Source organism: Danio rerio, chromosome 7 (genome assembly GCF_052040795.2).
Source record: "Danio rerio strain M-AB ecotype USA chromosome 7, GRCz13ab, whole genome shotgun sequence".
Taxonomy (NCBI): Eukaryota; Metazoa; Chordata; class Actinopteri; order Cypriniformes; family Danionidae; genus Danio; species Danio rerio.
Window position 1 is genome coordinate 40,680,324 of NC_141027.1, and position 24,853 is coordinate 40,705,176.

A 24,853-nucleotide genomic window follows, 5' to 3' on the forward strand; every position below is an offset into this window, starting at 1 on the left:
AGATGGGAGAAATTAATGTACTAAAAGTAATTACAAGTGGTGCCCATGGTGTGTGTTTGTTAGGGGGTGGTTATGCTTTTTTGCATTTATGAAACATGTACATTTTACATGAATACAGCATTCAAAAGCCATTTATTTTTGAATTAGCCATTTATATCAAAAATATTATAGTCATTTTTTTTTACTTCATTTCTCTAGTCTCTAGTGACCATGCTCCTCATTCAAATATGCAAACCTACTGCTCTGTTATGATCAGTTTTCATTGGTGCTCAATCATTAATGATGGTGTTCATTATTATCAGTGTTTAAATATCATGCAGCACAACTAATTTCAATAATAAGAAATGTTATCATATACTGGAACATAATAAACATGCAACATTATTATAATGATTAAACTTAAAATAAAATCAGTGTTTACAATTGGGATTCTTAACATGTTTCTTAACATGTTTACTTAAAAAATGGACTATATCTGTGCTGTTAAACCTTCTATGGATATTATATTAAAATGCCTTATGATAATATAACATTGTGCCATGGTTTGCAATAATTTAAATTATAACCAGAATAAAATGACACCCGAGGAACTAGCAGCACCATTATTTTCCAGTAGATATCTGTGTGTGAGAGTGTGTGTTAATTCTGCCGAGGATGAGAGGTTACTTTTGACTTGCTCTTGCCACCTGCTGACGTGTGAATGGGATTTTGCTCTGGTGACAGATCCATTCCTCCAGTCTTCCACCTCTCTTCCTTTCTCTCTTGTATTTTCTACCCCTTCTCTTTTTCTGCTGTGTTTTTTTTTTTACATCTTTATTTGTGACCCTCACCCTTGTCGGCAGTGGGAGCAGATTAATCCCAAATAAATACATCTGAATAAGTAATATGCTTGGATCGGACAACTGCAGGATAATTAACCATCCAATTTACCTCAACAAATAAACAGATATGTTAAAACGAAGAGTCGCTCATTTACGGGTCTGTGCTGATGTCATAGTGGCAGTTCACAGATCCTCCTTTTCCTCTGTCGGTGACAGTTTGCTTTAACTATGTCACTTTTGAATATATTTAGCATTTTTAAAAATGATTTCCATTCCCTTTGAAGGAATAATTCAGCATGAAATATTATACTTCACAGGATTCTCTGTTAGAATAGATAAATGAATGAGGAGCGCTGCTGGGATCTCACCCAGACAGCTGTTTGGCTCCATCACAAATGCCATTTGTACAAAATGCCATCATGCATTTGCACAACATTTCTGGATCACCAATTCAAATGCTGGAAAAGAGATTCAAATCCAATACTGAGTCTGTGAGCTGTTTTAGACAAGTGATTTCTTTGACTTTTCCCTGTTTTTGACCTGTTTTTTGATCGACTAAACATTTTAGACAACTCCAGGAACTTCAGGTTTCCCCATGAGGATTCATTTCATGCTGGAAAAACTTGTCAATTTATGTCAAAAGCATAGAGGGAAGCTAACGGCAGAGATCTGTCATAAGAAAATTAACCAAAACGCAATATTCCCCAGTGATCTGCTATTTTAACTGTGGGTTCCTCAGTTGACTGCATCTGCGACAATGCCATTTTTTTTTTAATTATAAAAGATTATGACTCACAGTTGCAACAGTTTTGCTTATCACACTCACTGTACTGGCATTGTGTTAATCTGTCTGTCTTGTCTAATTCTCACTCTTTCTTCTGTGTGTGTGTCTCTCTCCTTTTCTCTCTCTGTTTCTTCTCTGTCTCTTAGGGTTCTAGGGCCAGCAGTAACCTTTCGACTACGACCCAATGCTCGAAACATCAGCACGGCCCAGCTAGCCAGAGTGGCAGGTATTGTACACACATACAAATGCGCGCACACACACGCACACATGCTCACGCACACAATACTCGTTCCGCTACCGCATTCTAGTTGTTATTCCGATCATCTCCTGACACATTGGGGAAGAATCCTCTCATAGTGGCACGACCTTGATTGCAGTATTAGTTATTTTCAAGGTTTAAACCACTGTTTCACAAACACTGTTAACGTAAGCATGCACACAAGCATGCACTATGCAAAAGCAAGAAATCTAACAAAAACAGCTCGAGTTTGTCACTTTTATTATAATGTATATTCAATCCGAAGACTTTGTGAAAACGAAGTGCATTTATGGTATTGCTTTAGTATCAGCGGGAGTGATGTGATACTATTTATTTATTTGTCTGCTGTATTTTTAACTATATAAAATAAACATGTGCAATATTGTTTAAATAGGGGCCAGTATGGTTTGATTAAAAAAAATAGTTATGTTAAGCAGGGCTGCATTAAAATGATGAAAGTGACAATAAAAGAGTATATATATATATATATATATATATATATATATATATATATATATATATATATATATATATATATATATATATATATATATATATATATATATATATATATATTTATATAAATACACACACACACACACACACATAGTCTTGTCTGGTTCTCGAATATGATTGGCTTTTAGCCGTGTGATATTCTGCAATAACAGCACTCATACAGCCTCCTCACCCTTCTGTATTACTCCTTTGAGGCTTTTTTACATGAAAATGTAGCTGTTTTAATTGCAACTATGCAGTTTATCTATAAGGATAGTGCCTATTTTTAAATATTTATAAAATCGGAACGAGTCTGCATCCATCTAACATACCAAGCAGAGCAAAGGTGGTTGACTTTCCACCACAAGATGGAGACAGAGACTACATAATAAGTCCCTGTGGTAGAAAAACTCAGCATTTTCTTTTTATATTTCAAAGTACAGCTGATTAAATCATTATAAAACAGGTAAGTGACATTCTAAGTCGATCTCTCTCTTTTGTATGTTGTGCTGTATTTATACCATAGTAATCTGGTAGTGTTTGCTTTGTTTTGGCTTTTTTGGAGTTAATTAATGTGATCTAATTGCAACAGAGAAATACTGGGAGATATCTCTGTAGACAGATGGCATTTCATACCGCTCAGCCAAATAATCTTAAAATGTTAGCAAAATCACCTGTTTTGCCATCACTTTAGACATTACGCAAGAGAATCATTCAAACACTAGTGACGTTGGTGAATGGGCAGTAGTTTCTGCTGTTCTGACGTTAGCAGCAGATGTGAATAAATGGCGGAAGAAAGCAGTTCCTCATACAAAAAGATTTTTAAACCCTCCATGTTTGATTTTCTTTTTTGATACATGATTATGCCATTGAAGTGTTGTATAAATGCATTATCACACTCGTAGCCAGGGCCGTGCACAGGGGGGTGGCCCGGTGGTTTAATTGGAATTAAATAATTTCACGCATTTTAAAAAGCAATTCAACACCAGCCAATAAACATGTACTATACTTTTTGATTCTGATTAAATTAGTTACATTTAGAAATTGCTAAATGGCAGTCCTGCCATACCATTAAAAAAAACCAACATTGCAGTCATGACATTAAGCACATTTAATTCATACTCTTGAACAGAATAGGCTGCAGTCCTGGTTCCTCTTTTCAGTCACTGTTTTAACATTTAACACCCAGGAATTCATATTTGATCTTCAATGCACAAAAGCAAGGGCAAAGAATGAAAGGAAAAACAAAAGGAATCTGATATCATAAGGTCTGTATTCCCTTGATCCGTCATAATTACTTCCAGGGAAAACAGATTCATGTGAATTTGTCCCTCGTCTATCTGTGCTTTCTGACACAAGATACACAAGGGAAGGATTTCACAGGAACCTTCGCAAACTGGAAATACTCAGTTGTTTCAAAAAGAAAGCACACATATGACTGCTAGCTGTTGAAATTGTGTTATAGTTTGAGCTAGTGATTGTGGGCTTTTTGTTTGTTTCTCTTTGTTTATACTGCTGCAGCAAATCATTTTCAATATCGCTCATTGAATTTTTAGCATATGGAGCCAACAAGTCCGCACATGAAGTACATTTAATGACATTTCTTATTTTGCTTTATTTGATTGTTAGTGTTTTGACCTCTGAAGTGTAAGCAGTGGAATTTCAGATGATACAAATGATGCATGTTTGTGTCTGTCTGTTTCTGTGTGTGAATTATCCTTCTCGCTGGACTCTTTTTGAACATCTCGACCTGTTTCTGATTGACTTTGTGGATGTGAGAATGTATGAGAGCATGTTAAAGCCTGCACATTACCGCCTCGACATCTGTGGAAATGCGTTCCAATTTTGTCCAATTGCTGTGGTGTGAATTTCGCCTTTTATTTGTGTACGTGGGTCTGCTTGAGTGTGTATATCTCCAGTCTCTTCCCTTTGAGAGTCTCTTGTAGCATGTTGAGAGAGTTAATGGCTGGGCTCGTCAGACCCAAATGTCAGACAAAATGTTAAGTCAACATGATCAGCCGCTCTCACATGGCAGATAAATTATGAAAACCCTGGTGCCTGAATACCAATTTATTACTTTATTTAAACAGAGAGGATCTCTCCTCACACTTTATTACCCTTGTATACACACCGCTGATCACACCTAATCGCTGATTCCAGTTTTTGTGCCTTTGACATCACATACACCCCTAAGGTATTTAAGCTACTTCACGGTATTTGTGATCAGTGGAAGTGTGGTGAGGATTATGTTTGGGGTGTAGCTCTGCGTTTCTGTGTCCATAATGTGCATCTTGGCTTTGACAAAATTCTTCCTGGAGCAGTGCCTTTAATTCAACGGTTAATTTACCTTAAATTTAAAAATCTGTCATCAATTACTCACCCTCACGTTGTTTTAAACCCACTTCAGATTACTTTTGTTTATCTTTAAATAAAAAAAAACATGCTGATTTTTTTTGTAAAACCTGTGACATTTCTGTGCCATTATTGAAAATCTCTTCACAATCAATTTCACTTCAAGTCTGTATGAATCTGATGTTGCTGAGACTTTTATTTTAGTACATTATGCTGAAGTACTTCCAAATGGAACAGAATATTGATTAAGGAGTGATTCTTTCATTTTGAGCATCGTTCCCTTATAGCAAATTAACTGTAAGAGGGGTGTGGTTAAGAATATTGTTGTTATCATTAGAGAAGGACCATTACTCCAAACATGAAAGCAAATAAATAAATTGTCAGATAAATTGTGCTTTCATATAGCCTTTAAAGACAATCATAAAATAAAATAAAAATATTGATGAGCCAACCAAAGAATCAAAGTGCTCTTTTAGCCTTGAAGGCACACATACCACATTTTTTTTCTCTACACAAGCAGCACGTTATCAACAAATTAATGACTTTAAATGATTTTAAAAAATGCAGATTACAGTATACATATTTTGTTATAAATGTGAACCCCACAAACCTCACAATTGCTGGAAAGATTTAATGTTGTCTTTCATTAATTTTTACTATTTATCAGGGGTTGCCACAGTGGAATTGACCGTTAACTCTTCCAACATACAATTTACACTAAAGTTGCCCTTCCAGGCGCAACCAAGTACTGGAAAACACCCATGCACTCTAGCATTCATAAACACACTCAAACACTACAGCCAACTTTGTTTACTTGATTCACCTATACCGCATGTCTTTGGACTGTGGAGGAAACCAGAGCACTTGGAGGAAACCCACGTGAACACGAGGAGAACATGCAAACTCCACACAGCAATGTCACCTGGTCCTGCTGGGACTCAAACCAGTGACCTTCTTGTTGTGAGGAGTTAGTGCTAACCACTGAGCCACCATGCAGCATGTTGTCTTTCATTCTTATATAAACATTAATCAGTGCATATAATCAAAAGCTCAGCCATACTTGCTTGATGTGTGAGGACAAACCTTATTGGTTCTTATGGAAACTCAAACTGCATAACATGCAAGAATGAACCTCATTGGTTCTTGCTCAGCAACCAAGCATGGTGAGTTTCCACCCAATCTGAACGCTATAAACATTATTCACTGATCAATGTTTTTATGTGAATAAAAACCTAAATATGGCAGCACGGTGGCTCAGTGGTCAGGACTTTTGCCTCACAGCATGGGCTGGGGCCATATTGGCATTCATATGTGGAGTTTGCATGTTCTCCCTGTGTTCACGTGGGTCTTGTCATGGTGCTCCGATTTCCCCCACATTCCAAAGACATGCACTGGGTGAATTGAATAAACTAAATTGGCTGTAATGTATGTAATGTAATGAGTGTTTGTGTGAATGAGTGTGTATGGGTGTTTCCCAGTATTATGTTGTGGCTGGAAGGGCATCCGCTGCATAAAACATATGCTAGAATAGTTGGCGGTTTATTCCATTGTGGCGACCCTTGATAAAACAGAGACCAAACCGAAGGAAAATGAATGAATGAATAAATGAATAAAAACATAAATCTATTAATCATTTTAAAGTGTGTCTCAGTTGAACACTAATGAAATTGTTTTCCTTTTTGGGTGAAGAAACTTTTAATGGAAAAACAGAAATTGTTTTGTTTTTATTTGTTCACTTTGTTTTCCAAAGATGACCTTTTTAATGAATTTGGAACAGCATGGGTGAGTAAATGATATAAATTTGGGGGTGAACCAACCCTTTAACTTCTCAAAGAATGCTCAAAGCTTCTCTTATAAAGTACATTGATTGGGCTAATTTTGTGTTTAGCTAAATATTTAGCAAAAATCTTATTATATGTGCCTTAATAGCCTTGCTTTTTTTTTACAGAATTATACAGAAATTATTGTACCAAAAGCCTTTGGTACAACAGTGCATGTATTCATTCTCTTTTTTTCTGCACAGCTCTAAATGAGAGTGAAAAGCACATGTAATCTTGATCTGAACACATTAGAGAACATTAGATGAGCATGTCAGGCAGGAGTCTTCCTTTATACCTAAAAACCCCAATTCCATTCAGATGCACAAAATTGCGAATGATTTGATGGCTGTCTGAAATGAACTTGTTCCACTTATCTAGTAGTATTCCTCTGGTTCTGCCACAAGCATCTGTTTATGACAGCAGCTCCCTTGTGTTTTGTCTTTGTTGTTGTTGTTGTATGTCATACAAATGTGTCAGCTTACATTTAACTTCCTGTAGTTCCCTTTTGGGTCAATAAAGTTTGTCTGCCTGGAATTATATTTCTATATATATTTTTTTTCTTCTTTTTTTTCTTTTTAGAGAAAGGACAAATATACAACTACAATATCATAGCAGTTATTGATAAAATAAAAGTTATTAATTCGTAATTGTCAGGAAGGGAATCTGTGTGTACTTGCTAGTCTAAATTAACCAGCAGTTCAACTTAATTATTCACAAATTGTTTAAAGGGCACCTATGGCTCCAGAATGTGTCTGTAAAGTTTTAGCTCAAAACACCCATTAGATTATTTATTATACCTTTCAGAAGTTTGTTATTTTCAGCTCTAAGCACCTTGTAGCTGTTTTTGTGGCCTGTGCCTATAATGCTAGTTCTCTCTGCCCACCGTTCTCACGTGCCTGTCAGAGTGTGCCTAAATCACCACCTTGGCAGCATCAGATAAACAGCAAAGTGACAGACATGAAGGAAGCAGATCTCACGTAACGTTTGTGAGTAATACTACAGTAAGAAATTTGCCAATTATTATTTGATGTATTTGTTAAGTTAAATCGAGCCTTTTTGCAATGATGAGTCACACCCAATGTTGTTAAAAAGTTCACACACATGCACACAGACACACACACACACACACACACACACACACACACACACACACACACACACACACACACACACACACACACACACACACACACACACACAGCAGACACAAACACAGTTTTTGTGACAGGATACACGTTAATATCCACTGCTGTATGGACATCCGTCATGTTAATGTACAAAATAAACCTGATTAATGTCCACAAATGAGTCGTCTTTTATAATTGTACTGACATGCAGCTGTGCTGATGAAGTAAAGATGGTAAAATTGCTGTAATTTAGTACAAACATGCACTGTTTTAAAAACTTGTAAAACTCATTCTTGATCACATTTGATGATGATTGATGATCACAGAGAGCTGAACAGATTTTTCAATCTTGGTTGCTTTGTGTACGTCCAGTCTTGTTGATATGATTATACGCATTACTATGGAGACATGTTAATCTGCGGCTGTCAATTAATTCGGTAGGTGGGGAAACCGCACTCCTACATCATGTTGCGGAGCTGCCCTTTAAATAAATATTTATTCTCAAATGGCTTATAATGCCAAATGAACTATAGTAGCCAGTCATTTAGTCCAGTTAAACTCCATTGTTACACCTGCTTAAAAAAGCATTTTAGCATTTTGTGAATTTTATAAAATATGTTTTTTTGGGGGGACTAAATGTTACTTAAAGTAAAATATTGTCATAAATAAATCCAGGTAAGATCCTGGTAGGGATTCACAGAAAAATAGACATAATCATTCATTCTTTCATTCATTTTCTTTTTGGCTTAGTCTCTTTATTAATCAGGAGTCGCCACAGCGAAATGAACCACCAACTTATCCAGCATATGTTTTACACAGCGGATGCCCTTAGAGTGAATGTGAATGAATAGAATGAATCTTTATTTATAAATTGCTATAAAAATTCACAAAGATTTACAAAGAAAAATCTAATAACATAAATTTACACATGAAAGTAAAAACTTGATGTTCAAACACTCAATAAACATTTTTTTGCATGTTTTACAGTTTATATAATAAATCTAGAATATATACTGCGAATGTGAATATGTCATATTATTAATAAACACGAGAAAACAACACAGATAGATAAATGGATATTGAAAAGGCCTTTTAGCACGTTGTTATTATAAAGCTTTGCTCTTATCCCTTTGAGGCAGCGAACTCTCTCAAAAGACGTTTTGAAGTGCACTGTATGTCAGAACGGTTCACGACACCACATTTCTGTAACCATGGCTTCACAAAAATGTAACCATTAATTTTCTCTGACAAAAAAATAATAACTTCCAGCCAAGCTATTTCCAGTGGTATAGATGGGTAGGCTTGTATCCTGTAGGGTCTGTGTATATGGCCAGGGATTTGGTATTCTGATGCAAAGCTGTGCTCAAGTCTTTCAAGCTGCTAGCAATGCAGCGACTAACTGAAGGGCTTTATGGGGGGTCTGGGGTACATTCATTAGGATTGAGGAATTTGCTGTTGTACTCTATTCATCTGGAAAGAAAGCTTCGGACAAAAGACTGGATATGGTAATCCCTGCCTAGTCTCAAAACAAAAGATGAACCCCTTGCTTTATCTCTGTGTGTATGTGTATGTGTGTGTGTGTGTGTGTGTGTGTGTGTGTCCTCCACAATCATTTATCGGGCCATTGATTCATCCATAGTGTTGATGAAATGGCACCCTAAACTGAACAGTGTAATCTTACAATGTGTCATCTCTCTTCATCTTTCAGTCGCTCTCTCTTTTTTCCCCCTTTCTAACATGCTTTCTTCTTTCTATCTGCCTGTCACATTTCATTTCTGCTCGTCTCCCACTTCTGCTGCTCCTCACCTTTTGCAGTCCTTGTTAATTCATGTGGCTTATTGTGTGTTTATGTATGTGTGCTCTGTTCTCTATATAGTGCTCGATGTCTCTCCAGCTTTTTTTGTGAGATTTATTTTAACTGGACAGAGGTTAAATGAGCTAGCATTTTGTTTGGTGTATAGTGGTCTGTGAATGCATTTAATGTTGCTTGTCAAATATATTTGTATGTAATTGTGCTTTCGTAATCTTCAACAAACTATTAAATAACAAATGGATTGACTTCATACTTACCTTGGGTAAGAGTTAGTACAAAAGATTTTAGCACAGATAAATCGGTCTTTGGTATTGAACAATTCTCTATGCTATCTTATCATTCGTTGCATAAATGCTCTCATTAAAAAGAAATGTTCCAGTGATCTTACATGAATTTGCTTTTCAGAATTAAAAAAATAATAATAATCATGTTCTAGCAGCGGGCGACACGGTGGCGCAGTGTATAGCACTTTTGCCTCACAGCAAGAAGGTCACTGGTTCAAGCCTCGGCTGGGTCAATAGGCATTTCTGTGTGGAGTGTGCATGTTCTTCGTGTGTTCGCTTGGGTTTCCTCCGGGTGCTCCGGTTTCCCCCACAAGTCCATGACATGTGGTACAGGTGAATTGGGTATGCTAAAATTGACTAGTCTATGAGTGTGTATAGGTGTTTCCCAGTGATGGGTTGTGGCATCCACTGCGTAAAAACAAATGCTTGATAAGTTGGTGGTTCATTCCGCTGTGGTGACCCTGGATTAATAAAGGGACTAAGCCGAAAATAAAATGCATGAATGAATGTTCTAGCAGCAGAGGAGTAAGGGCTACTTAGCATTTTAGCTTTACATAGTTTCAAAACATCACAGCCTACCCTGTTTTTGTCATAAAAGTAGACTGACAACCTCTGTCTGTGATCTGTTGTAACTCATTATCCTAAAAGGCAGAAATTATATACTTTTGGGATACATTACCTGTGAAATGGGCTACGTTGGTCATCATAATGGCGTAGTGTTTAGCAGGATTGCCTCACAGCACGAAGGTCACTGGTTCGAGCCTTGGATGGGTCAGTTGGCATTTTTGTGTGGAGTTTGAATGTTCTCCCTGTGTTCGTGTGGGTTTCCATTGGGTGCTCCAGTTTCCTTTACAAATCCAAAAACACATGGTATAGGTGAAATGGGTAAGCTCAATTGGTTGTAGTGTATGTGAATGAGTGTGTAATGTATGGATGTTTCCCAGTGATGGGTTGCGGCCGGAAGGGCATCCGCTGCATGAAACAAATGCTGGATATGTTGGCGGTTCATTCCACTGTGGCAACTCCAGATTAATAAAGGGACAAAGCCGAAAAGAAAATGAATAAATGAATGAACATTCTATGTTGATTTGCAATGAAGTATAAATGCTGTACTGTATTGTTGTAATCATGTGTTCATTGTTCTTATGTTTCATCAGTCAAAACATCTCTATCAGCATTTTATTCATCTAGCTATAAATGTTATATACGTTAGCTGAGTGTTTGTGTGCTGAAGTATCTCAAATATCACAAATCACTTGTGGATGCTTTGTGTCTGTTATGAAGGAAGTGTCCAGTGTGTATGCAGCACTAACACTCAGAGTACTTGTCATCCCACTTTGTGTAAAAATAATACATTTAAATAAAAAAGAAAACACTCTTGAGAAGAAATTAGAAGAATAGAAAATAGAGCTCACTTTATAGTGTGAAACGAGAAGTGCACATGTTGGCTCATATTTCCTAAAGCGATTGTATGTACAGTACCCACTTTTTGATTTTACAGACCTACTGACAAAATGTTGAAATTGCTATCTATAACATATGTTTAACAAAACAGAGGGTCACTGCTTCACCAACACATGTTAGCATATTAATAAGACAATCTGTTTCTTTGGCTTCATATAGGGTGTTTATTGTCAGTACTGGCATGTCATGAACATATAGGATACTTTATGGAGTGTATAGATGTTCTTCAGCCAAACATAACAAAACTTTCTGACTCAGAAAAAAACCCTGTAATATAAATTCATTTAAAAGTTAGAAATAAGCACTATTTGGCTGAGCTTAGTTAACAAATTGAATGTAACTGTGTATTTAAGATTATAAATCTAATAATATATTGACTTTGTGCTTGAAATTTTGAATTATATGGTGTAAATTTGTATTTTTTCTACAATGTGTAAAAAAAATCAGTTTTGGCAGATATTAATTTGAATAATTAAAATCACTATTGCCTGAGCAATTTATTATCGGTGCATCTCTATTTCTGGTGTTTTACATATATAATTATAATTTATGTAGTAATTATTTAACAGTTCAAGCCGTTTTATTAATTTTTAAATACTTATTATTCATTATAACCTCAGGCTATTTGAGTTGAATGATTTAATAAGATTTTATAGTTTACTGTTTTTGTTAAATCCCTTCTAATTATAAAACTATGCAAAAATCATATAATTTGATATTACACAGTAATTCATTTGTGTGTCTTGTTGAATCATATAAATACATTAAACAGCAACAAAGACAAAATGCAAAGATTTAAATGTTTAAGTATTTTACATTTACTGTAAGAACATTTTCAAAAATGGAAGTATGGAGGGATGGATGGATGGATGGATAGCTAGCTAGCTGGATGGATAGATAGATAGATAGATAGATAGATAGATAGATAGATAGATAGATAGATAGATAGATAGATAGATAGATAGATAGATAGATAGATAGATAGATAGATAGATAGATAGATAGATAGATAGATAGATAGATAGATAGATAGATAGATAGATAGATAGATAGATAGATAGATAGATAGATAGATAGATAGATAGATAGATAGATAGATCTATTTTAGATAGAAATAGGTAGGTAGGTAGGTAGGTAGGTAGGTACACTGAAAAAAGTGTTGCATGCAAAACTGTTGCAAACAATTTATTTGTGTTGAATTTAAACAAACAAATTAAGTTTAATAATGTATAACTTAATTTGTTTGTTTAAATTCAACACAGATAAATTGTTTACAACCACCTTACGTAAAAAAATTTAGTAAATCCAACGAGTCATCTCTGAATAATTTTTTTTCAGTGTAGGTAGGTAGGTAGGTAGGTAGAAAGACAAACAGATAGATAGTGGACTTGGAATATGGGCACAGATGGTCCCAAATGATCACTGCAACCTTGCATATTCACAAACATCATATATGAAGTACGCACATTTATTCTGTTCATTTGTTATGACATTCTGTTAAATGCTTTTAAGAGAACGGCAAGTTACATTTTCACAAAGGGCTGTTCTGCATCATCATTTGTCTTTTGGGTGAGATTTCATTAAAGTTGGTTGTACACTAGTGCATTTTTTATGATGCTCTGATCAGGCGATATTAAACTCATAATGCTGCATATCAATCAGGAGACAAAATGGTCTCATCTAAATTCATATGCTGAAAGGCAACGTGCGACAGTGTAGATTTGCCTGTGATAGAGGAGCAGAGGCTTTTTTGATAAAACAGAATGCATTGTGCTTGAGCCACTTTAAAGTGTAATGTTTGTGTGGGAGGAGAGTTGGTGTGTGTTTCTGCTCTTCTCCACATACTCTGCTTCAAGCTCACTCTCTCAGTGCCGTTGCTATATATGACAGAAAGTGCACCACTACTTTAATCTGTTTTTGTCGATTTTAGTGTAGTGCAATATGGAGGATGGTAAACGTGAGGATTTTTTTTTAAATCAATTGATGCAATATTAAACAAACAATTTGATGTTTTTCATTTCTAGTTTGCCTACACTGTAATAAAACATTTGTTTTCATGTTAAATTAAACAAATATATTACAAGTATGTTTTACATTTAAAAAATGGTCATACTTTGCTTGTTTTCATTTGCACAAGTACAGTAATTAAATGGATAGTTCGCCCAAAATTTTTAATTCTGAAAAATAATTTACTCAACCTTCTTATTTCTGTTTGTGTTTCCTTTTTTCATTAAACACAAAAGAAGATATTTTGTAGAAATTGAAAACCTTTAACCATAGCTTTTCATAGTATTTGTTTCTTTCCCTTGTATGGAAGTAAATGGTTACAGTTTTTTAGCTTTCTTTACAATTAATTTGTGTACATTCTACAGAAGAAATAAACAAATAAGGTTTGTAATAACTTGAGGGAGAGTAAATAGTGATCCGTTTTTCTTTTTTTTTCATTTATTTTAAAGAGATATCTTTAAGACGAGTTAACTAATAATACAACATTCATTGATCTTAGTTAACATTTGCCATAATCAAAAAATATGTTAATAAATGCTGTAAAAATATATTGCTCATAGTTAATTATAGTTTACTAAAGCATGAACCTACCATAACTTCTTCTTCTTCTTCTTCTTCTTCTTCTTCTTCTTCTTCTTCTTCTTCTTCTTCGTCAGTGTACTTAATATGTATTTTTAAAAATGCTTCACTGACATTTTATGTTTGATACTGCAAACCATACCAGCCCAGTTATTGGCAATGTCTCTTTATATGCCACGTGCATGTATGTTCCTGTAGCCCTCCATTTTTGTTTTTTATTGTTTAACAGCTTGCGTTGACTGAGCACATAAAACACATGATTATAATCAGGTTGTCTTCCTTTTCCTCAAATCAAAGCAAGTGATTTAATTTTGCTTTTGACTGAAATAGTTTTAACTCATTGTGAGTCAACTTTAAGTTCTGCGAGTGTTTTATCTGTCTCTCATCCTATCAAACCCTCACCATTATTTACGCCTGCCTGGTGATCCCTTGCCGTTACATGCACCAGCCTTGCGGCACAACATTATGGTTTCTTAATTACTGTTGTTAAACAAACAGGGACAACCGGGTAAATTAATTCTTAGCTTGAATGTAGTGTTTTTGCATTAACTGCATTTGACAGTAGTTGTTACAGAAGCTCGAGTGGATTCATACACCATGTTTAAATAGTTATACAAAACGTTGAACGTCCCATTCTTATGCCCCATATAGTTGCGCATACGTCTCCAAAACCAGACAGGTGGACGAATCTAGACATGTTTTTATCAAAACAAATATAAATATGAGCCCTAAATATGAAAGTTAGATGACGAGTAGGTGGCAGCAAATCATGTCGTAAATTATTAAGTAATTGAATCGTTCACTTAAATGATTGATTCCTGGAAACAGAAAACAGGTCATAGATATGTACTGCATTTATTTATTTATTTATTTATTTATTTATTTATTTTTTATTTATTTATGTATGTACTTATTTTATCAATTGATCATGGTTATATATTGTGTTTTTCTTAAGTTTTATAGTTAATTTTCATATTTGCACTTCACTTATTACTAAATAATTAAGGATTATTACTGAAAGAAAATCTACTGTAATTGCATTCCTTTTGCATTTGCAGGTTTTTCAAATGATATCATCTGCACAGTTAAACACAGCAGTGATTGTGTCTGTCATTGAGTCTCATCAGGGTGTGTCAGGCATGTGGGATGAGAGATGATTCTTCTTTGTTTGGCTTACTTATCATATCTTTGGGGGAGATCTTGGGCCTCTCTGAGGGTGTTTGACCCCAGCGCTGTGTCCAGGCCGTGAGAACCCTGTGTGGGTCACAGTCTGGACAGGTCAGGGCAGATGGAACATGGTACACTGATGGTTACATCCCACCGTGAAAACAAATAGAGCGGCGGTCAAGACCATATACACCTGCTACTGCAGCAGACACAGAGACAGCAGTTCATATAAACTGATAGAACAAAAGAAAAGGAGAGCAGCAAACCAAAAGAAAAAACATACTAAAGGTTAAACTAAGAGCAGTCATAAGATAAATTGTAATCATTCTGGTCTAGGCATGGGACGATAACCATTTTAAGGTATATCGCGGTTTGGAAAAGTCCAAATTTGCTGTTTTACGGTTCCTACAGTATATGCAAGATATATTTGTTTTAGAACAACAGTATTTCTAGCAGAAAAGACATCCAAAGGTGCTTTTTCAAATTCTGAAATCAGTGTATTTGAAACCAATGAAGACAACAAAAGTCTTTAATTAAATAATTTATCCACGCGTTTACTGTTGCAAAATATTTGAAATAATAGTATAAAGTCTGAAATCGCCTACTACTCATTAGGTACTGCATTTGAATTTGAATGTACTACTTGACCAATAGAAAAGTACGTACTAAACACATGAATGTGAGCAGTATGAATGGAGCTCGGATGTACTATGGATGCCATTTTGTCACGTGGGATACTTGCTTCACTCTCATTCATGAATTCCAACGAATTCACACTCCAGAGTCTTGGTGGAAGTAGTAGGTCATCCGAGTACTTCTTTGCATACTCTTTTTTGAATTCCATGAATTAAGCATACTATATAGTATTGAAGTATGTGATTTCGGACACAGCACCATGTGTTCAAAGCAGAAAAACGTTTAGTTTTTGTACCCAGACATTTAAAAGGATTATATTTTAGAGCAGTAATCACAATACTGTAAAACTGTGATATTTTTAGCCACGGTTGTCCTACCATCATAATCTAAGTGACATTTGATACATGCTCCAAAAGTATACTACAGTATCAAGTGGATCAAAATACTGTTATTGTTTAAATAATAGCTAAAATGTATAAATTATACATTTTTTAAATGTCATTTTTATTTTAAAAATATTGTTGCCTAAAATAACTAATAATTACAAAAATGGAGAGCAAAAATTTAATATTTTGTGATGCATACAAATAAACAATAAATCTCTTTGACTGTTGTCCATGTTTTTCTGCTTTAATAATAACTGTTGAAGTGAATTAAAGAATGACTATTTTAGGGTGCTTTCACACCTAAATAGGAGTTGAAATTATTACTATGTTGCTCTTTGTTCTTGGTGCAGTTCGCTTTCACACAGCAAAGTTGCCAAACGGACCAAAAGAGCTAAAACAAGTCACTTGCGAGTAAACTCTTCTCACACTGGTCAGAGTTTCACGGTTTATTTTGATTAGAGTCTCGCCCAGCTGTCATACGTCCTTATTTTAATTTCTGACAATGAGCAATAAGACATTATAAGCAAAAAGCTGCGCTTTCATTTTGATTGGTGACACCCACAGACATCGTCACCAAGTATAAGTACTTTCTTATACATAGCAGTTGACTTATGCATTATAGGCTTTACATTACAGTGAGAAATAACAGATAAACCAAGACTACTGTTCAGTCAATTTTCCTAATGAAAAAACTGCTCTCGTTAATAGTTAACATGCTTTCACTTTCGTATTGGACATGAAATGCACATTTACTAGTAAGATTTACATCCTGCCCTACTCATAAATTTCTCTTCATATTGCCATATATGCCTATTATATATATACACAAAACACTTTGATATAGCCTAGCTCGGAATGTATTGCTTTCTCACTACAACCATTTCAGAGTTTGTTTCAGTCGAGCCGAGACCACCTCATTCAGGTGATCTCAGACTGATTGTTTTGGTACGTATCTGAGCGTGACTGCTGGATTAATTTATGCCAAATCAACTGCGCTAACTGGGGAAAAGCTAAAAAACCTGTTTCACTACTACACTTGGTTTTGGTTGTATTGTAAAAAAAAAAAAAAAAGTAGAAAAAATGTTAAAGAGAATCTTAAATATTTTATGGCATACTTCAAAAAATATAAATGATTTAGTACAAATGATTTATGCAAGGTTTTTAATTAAATTTGTCTTTTTATATTTTTAGATTTTTTAGATTTCTCACCAACATATCAACCATTTGGTAGAGGCTGATGTAATAAAAAATATGGTATGTATTGAAAAAAAAATGCATTTAGTGTGTTAAAACTAGTGTCATTAGGAGTTTAGTGTTATGTTAAGTGCAATCCAATTATTATTATTTTTTTTGGTGGGGTAGTTAAAGCGATATTTCTGTAATTATTATATATATAAATTTATTGATCTTATCAAAATTTCTTCATGAGAGCTATGGGATTTCAATGAGCTATTTTATTCTTGTAGCAAGTCCTTAAGCAAAGTGTTACCTTTTCAGTTTGCTTCGAGATTTCACCTGAATTCAGTGTGCTAAAAGAGAAATATACTAAAGGTTAAACTAAGAGCAACCGTGACCTGAATTAATATCATTCATGTCAAAGGTCACGACCTTCTCGAACAATAATGGCCGGGCTCTCACTTTAACCATAGGTCAGAATGACAGTTTGAGATGGCCTCATTTAATCCTCCCTTTATCTCATCCCTCGCTTGGCTTTGAGGAAGTTAAACTGAACCGCCGTCTGTTTAAGAATCTGCTTACTTCATCTGATTTGTACTCACTCAATCTCATGTTGTCTTTATTTTGCCGCTGACATTTCTTCACATCCGTCCACATTTCTGACATCTCAGCCGTGTTTACTTCTCAGGCTCGATGTGTGTCTCTTTCTCTCTCTCTGTAATTGCAGTGGTGCGGTGCAGGGGCTGCTCGTCTGCGCTCCAGCTGGGCAGATTAGCATAGATCTCCCACGCAGACACAGTTGACCTTCACTCCACCAAACACTTGTCAAAATGCCAGCCATAATTACCCTGGCCTCTCCAGCTAAAGTAATGGCTTACATATACCTGACTCACTCTTTGCCACCAATTGGATGTGAAATATATGTGTGTGCGTGTCTGTGTGTGCGTGTTGGACTGTTACTTCACACTGATCCTCGGAGCGTTTTATGAGGGTTGTATGAGTTTTTAGCGCAAGTGTGCAATAATTCACTGCTCATCAGCGTTTGACAGTCCAATGGCATTTTCCTTGAGGATTTCGATTGACTTCACTATTTATGTAATTGTCAGTGTCACGGAGGATTTAATGGAGATTGTTGATATGAGTTCAGGGTTTGCGCTGCGATGTGAAGTGCAAAAGAGGAAGCGTGTTCCATTTGGGGCACATGTTTTAGGCTTTTTAGAGCTCTCTAAATTTGAGCAACATACCTGCTGTGATGTAATGGAGTGTTTGAGATTTCTGTGTGTCTTTAATGAAATACGGCTACTGTAAGTGGGCATCAAAATGCTGCAGATTACATCTATTAGATGGGGACTCTCACTGCATAATCAAAACAGCACCTACGAGTGCCATGTCATATAGCCTACCATCACATTAAAAGAACTGGCTGCTACAGTATAACATTTTTTTTTATGTATTTTTCACAAATAATAATTTTCTCAAATAATTAACTTATTTTTTTTCCACATTTAAACTATCAATAAAAGCCTGTCCTGGATCCTGGTTGTCAGACAATTTTATTACATAAAAAGAAATTAAACTGAAATGTAAAATGAAATCACAATGAATGATTTTGTTATTAACCCTTGTGTGTTGTTGGGGATCTTTTCATCCACTTTGGGGTGATTTTTGAGTCTTAATTTGGCCACAACTTTTTCTGTTTCAGCAAATGGAATTATTTTTAGTGATAAATCTTATTTTGACACATATTTTGGGAAAATGCTTTGAAAAAAATACACTCTGAGCAAATTTACTACCCTTTTGTTTTGTTTGTGGCTGTTGTTGACCCATGGATTATTATTATAATGGCAAAATAAGCAGCTCAGCTCTCAGAACATATTAAACATTGTAAGTGTACACTATAATTTGTTGTTATACTCCATAAAGCTCCATAAATTAATGATGCCATCTGTTGATCAACAGTAATTTTGCCTTTTTCAAAAGGGAAACCATCAAAAATCAAGAATGCATGAATATTTGATGGTGTGGCTTTGCAATTGAACAATGTTGTTATAATGGAAGTCATGGGGCAAAAACAGCCATTAACCTATCAAAAGGATAGTCAGTTTAAACAGTACACAAGGGTTAACAGGACAAAATTTAAAATAGGTTGCACTTTTATTTTTGTCATCTAAATAGAGATAAGACATTATTTACCTATTTGAATAAGTGGAAACATGGCAGCAGGCTTGAATGATGCTTTTTTTTGCAGATAATTGATCAACCAAAAAAAATAAATAAAAAATACATTGACATTAAAATACAAATAAGATAAAACTTGTTTCAAAAGGAGGATTTTAATAACTAAGTTAACACTGAGCTGAGAGCCATGCTACCTCATACCTGCCAACATTTGTATCTGAAAATCTGAGGTTGGGGTGGTGGCTGGCTTGGTGTCAGGATTGAGGTGTCTGAATAACACAGTTGAGAACCGGGGAAGTAACTTTGCTTTGCACTGGGTTCCAGATGACCACTGCAGATACTGTACCAAAGTCGGCAACCCGGGTGCGTTAGACAGTACCAAAAAGTTGAAATCATGGGAGTTTTCTGAGAGACATAACAAAAAGGTAAGGTGGCAGGAGATAGGTCTGAAATTTGGGAGACTCCCAGGTGTTGACAGCTATGTGTTTACCACGTATACTGTATATTGTAGTACAATGTTAGCCACTATTTGGGTCCTTTCATCAGCTTATACAAACAAAATAATTGTTTACTGTGGCTTTAAATGAATGAAATAAATGAGATTGTTAACAGATATTGTTATTCAAAAGGTAAAAAGAGTGCTCAGCATATGTAAGTACACCCCTTACAAATATATTATTTAAATTCGTCTCTTTAATAGGAAGCTATGCAATATTATATTTGTACATAAACATTAAATTAGTCAGTCAATTTAAAAAAAGAGGGAAATTCAAGAGAAACAAAAAAAAATTGAAAAAATGTTGTTGTAATTTTGTAGGTTGTAATAAACTTTTGCTATATTTAGCTTGAATTTATTGTATTATCTTTCCATTTCTAAATATGTTTGATGACTAAAATATAATTTTAATTAATATATCCGTTTAATAAATCTGTTTTGTTTAAATGCACCAAAACATTACCTATATTCACTGAGAAATGGAGAAAAATTTAAATTTTCAAAATGGGGTGCACTCAGTTACTGAGCACTGTAAAAGTATTATGTTGTCATTTACTTAACTTAATATTTGTATTATTTCATTTACTCTTTTGCAAAAAATAAAAGAATATCATTTGAATATAAAAACATTTGACTGTGTTTACTAGATTTTCTTATTGCAGAAGTATTTATTGTGTTCTGCATTTAGAAAGTCCAGCAGATTTATAATGATATGAGGGTGAGTATTTATTTCATCTAAGTTCAATGAAAAAAATATATTCTGTTATCATTTACTTGTAAACTAATAGTCATTGACATCCATAGTATTTATTTTTGTATTTTACTGTATGTTATCTATTAGCAACATTCTTCAAAATATCGTCATTTGGGTTCAATCAAAAGAACAAAAAGAGAGAAAATCACAAGGATTTGAAATCACCTGAGGGTGAGTATTTTTTATTTTTATTTATTATTTCTTCAGGAAAATCTTTTTTTTTTTTTTTTTAATTGCATACATTACCATTACCCTGTTAATGAAGTAAACACTCACGCTTCTGGTGTTGTTTAAAATCAACAAGCCATGCATGCAAACTAATATAGGTCTCCATAATGGATGATCATGCACAATTAATAACTTTTAATAGATGAGCACAGATCTTTACACTGGCCATCAGGGAGCCTGTGCGCTTGGTGAGATGCAGTGATTTAATGTCTCTTCACGTCCTCATTAAATAGGATCCGAGTCACAAAACTGTTGTTAAGTGTCGACTGGCTTGCGTTCATATTTTTAGTTCATTTGAAAACAGATTAGACATTTGTCTCCTAAACAAATCCTCAGTGAATGACATCTTGGTTTTAGCCCACTGCTGCCTCTCTGAGTTTAGTTAATTCCTGCCCTTCTTAATTTTCCCTCTATCTCTCATCTTCCCTTTCTCCTTAATTCCCTCCTCCCTTGCTTTCTCACACTCTGAGTGTGTCTGTTCCCCTCGTTCGCCTCCCACCCCTTTCTGCTTCTCATCCTTGACTGCCCTCCTTGGTTGAGCGCACTCCAGTTCTGTGATCAAAAATTTCCCCTGTCTCCTCTTCCTTAACAGGCTGTGGGTGAGAGTAAAACAGAGGAGAAAGGGGAGCAATGAGGCTTCCAAATATACTAGGAATAAAAACATGCATATTGTAAAATAAACTCTAAGGCCCACATTTGTGGATTTATACTGTACATGTGCATTTTTATGTGAATGTGTCAAAGTTAAAGCTGTAAGGGGCGTTTTCCACTTTAATGGCCAAGCTAGAGTTGTCATCTGTCCATCAAAAAAACACTTATGGTTTTTATTCTCTCGTGCATTTACTCTTGTGACTGATAGGTGAAAAGGGATTTTTGGTGCACTTAATCTATATGCTTCCGGGCTTACATTTTCTTTTCTTTACTTATTTTTTTGATAAGTTTAGCTGGGCAAGACCCTTTTATAACACTTTACAATAAGGTTCCATTTGTTAACATCAATTAACTGCATTAGCTAACATGTTAATACCAAAGCATTGTGTAATTGTTGTTAAATTTTAAATTTAACAAATGCACTTTTTGAATTGAGTAATTTATTATTAAATGCTGTATTGTTTAAAGGGAGTGAGCAAATATTAGCAATGGATAGATGTGTTTATTAGGTTGTTAAAGTTGCAGTATGCAAGTTTGACTCCCAGTGGTTGAACTAGGTATTACATTCCTAGTGTAAACGCAAGTGCAGGTTGCCAGATTGAGGACAAAAAGGAGCGAGTCTGACGATCAGGCTAAAGGCTGATTTAAATCATGTTCTATATAAAAAAACAGCACATGATGGAAGGAATATTTTCCATATTAAAAGGATTTTTTGATCTAACGAACACCTCGAATTGATATATTATTAACCGCTTCTATTTCTTGCAGCTGAACAACAGGAAAAACTGACAATGATCACCTCAGATACATCCCATGTGCTTTATTCAGTGTTAAATGCTAACAATGTGAGTTTGAATGCCATTTTACATGACATTATTGCCATACTACTGAAAGCAGCAGCAGATAGTTCACCTCAGAACTTAAAAAAAGTAAAGTAAATCATATAAAATTGAACTTTAGAACTGTAAAGTGTAGTTTTAAACATTAACAAATGTTACCTAATGAACCTTTCAGTAAAATGTCACCATTGTTTTTGATTTTTTGGAAAGAAATCACTAATGCTTTGTACATGTTTATCTGAAAAAAATCCAGTAAAATCATTGATGGCAGCACAGTGGATCAGTGGTTAGCACTGTCGCCTCACAGCAAGAAGGTCACTGGTTCGAGTCCCGGCTGGGTTAGTTGGCATTTCTGTTTGGAGTTTGCATGTTCTCTCTGTGTTCACGTGGGTTTCCTCCGGGTGCTCTAGTTTCCCCCACAGTCCAAAGACATGCACTATACTGTAGGTGAATTGGGTAAACTAAATTGGCTGTAGAGTAAGAGTGTGTGTGAATAAGTGTGTATGGGTGTTTCCCAGTACTAGGCTGTGGCTGGAAGGGCACCAGCTGCATACAGCAGTTGCTGGAATAGTTGACAGTTTATTCCGCTGTTGTAACCACTGAAATAGAGACTAAGCCGAAGGAAAATGAATGAACAAAATCTGTGACATTGTAAATAGTGTTTTTACTATTAAAACTACTAATAAAGTTAAAAAACTGAATGATTATAAAAAAATAGATAATTTTAAAATGCTTTTTATTGTAACAGAAGTCTAACTTATTCTTGTTTTGATATCATGACTTATTGCTTAGCGCTGAACTTTCAGCATTATTACGTCAGTGTCGAATGACTCTTCCGAAATCATTCTGATACAGTATGCTGAAAAAAAAAACTTGGTCTAAGTTAATTTGGACTGAATTCTACCATTATATTTTATCAGTGTGCATACTTGGTTGCGGATTAATTGATGATTGAAACATAAACAAAATGAAAATAGGAGTGTATCAATCTGAAATCCCAACCGGATGGTTTCGTGGTATCTTATTTTTATTTTTTCCGCCGTGAGCTCCAGCTTGTTAATTTAAACCAGTGTCTGGCTGAGCTGCCGGTTTCTAGACTGTAGCTCTGTGCTATCATGTAATCACACTCGCAGTGATTTTGAAGCATTATGCAAGCCTTTGATTAGGTAGCATGCTGTCCTCTGTGCGCTGTGTGTCTCGGCTTTTCTCACAGTAAAAATCCAGAGTTTGAAAGAGTGTGAAATTTGGCCGTGATTACAGCAATGTCAGGACGCGCTGTACTCCAGGCATACTGTATGGCATCTCGATTAGGGCTTGGGGGGATTTTTTAGTACGTGGAGCTTTATCTGGCTTTGAAACTAAGAAGTAATGTGAAGGAGGAAAAATGTCGATCAGCTCTGTGATTCTTTTTTGTGTCAAGGTGTTTTTAAAATGCAGAGTAAATTGCTGACCAATAGTCTGTTCACACCTAGGCCAAAGTGAATGGTCAATTGCCTACATGAAACCAAAATTCTTTTCTTAACAACAGGTGGATTTGAGTGAGAAACACACCACACAGGTAAGCAAGAACATTTTTTTATAAGCCCCTTGGCTCCATCCAAAAGTCATACACTTTCCTAATATCTAGTATATCAAGTAACATGTGCAAATTCACTGTACTTTTAAAGAGAAGTGGGAAAAGTGTTTGATGGACACTTTACGATTCACAAGGCCTCTGGGGAGGATACAGTATCTGAATGGCAGGCATGTGAAGAAACTGATACTAATAATGTTGGAGCATTCGCAGTACCTATATCCATGCTTTTTAATTGTAGTAACTTACTCTTATTTAAATAAGTACCTACAATACTCACACAGTATTTTGCATCCAGCCCAATGCTCTGATGGACCAGTCAATATTTTTATATTAATACATGACATTAATGATCTTTTTAACCATAATATGTTTTGTTATATGTCCATTGTCTTTGTATATTTTTACTTTTATCGTGCAACTGAGCAACTGCATTCTTGACTATACATAGTTAAACACAATATATGAAAATACCAGAGTATGAATCAACTCTACAGCAATAAATTCACTACGAGCAACTGCCTAATATGCTGTTGGTCCCCAGTGTGCTGCCATAACAGTGCCAACCTGCCAGCATGGACTCTACAAGAGCACTGAAGGTGTCCTGTGGTGTTTGGCAGCAGTGTGCTCACAGCAGGTCCTTCAAGTCCTGAAGACTGCGAGATGGAGTTGCAGTAGATCAAACTTGTTGGTCCAGCACACCCCACAGATGCTCAGTTGGATTGGGATCTGAGAAATCTGGAGGCCAGAGAAACACGCCGAACTTGTCATTGTGTTCTTCAAGCCTTTTCCTGAACAATATGTGCAGTGTGGCAGTGTTATACCTTTGAATGCGGCCACGTATACAGGGAACACCTTTGTCACAAAGGATGTATCTGCCTTACAACAGTGTTTAGTTAAATAGCTTGTGCCAAATTTGTATTCTCTTAAATGGGCAGAGTTTCATTCGTTGTGCAAAATATTA

The 24,853-nt window shown here is 35.3% G+C and overlaps 1 protein-coding gene across 1 annotated transcript in view; it reads left to right on the forward strand.

Moving 5' to 3' along the window:
* ptprn2 (protein tyrosine phosphatase receptor type N2) overlaps positions 1-24,853 on the forward strand; it is a 271,230-nt gene that overhangs the window by 103,294 nt on the left and 143,083 nt on the right. The window contains 1 exon segment of the mRNA NM_001128667.2: positions 1,752-1,831. Coding sequence (NP_001122139.2) covers positions 1,752-1,831 — 80 coding nt within the window.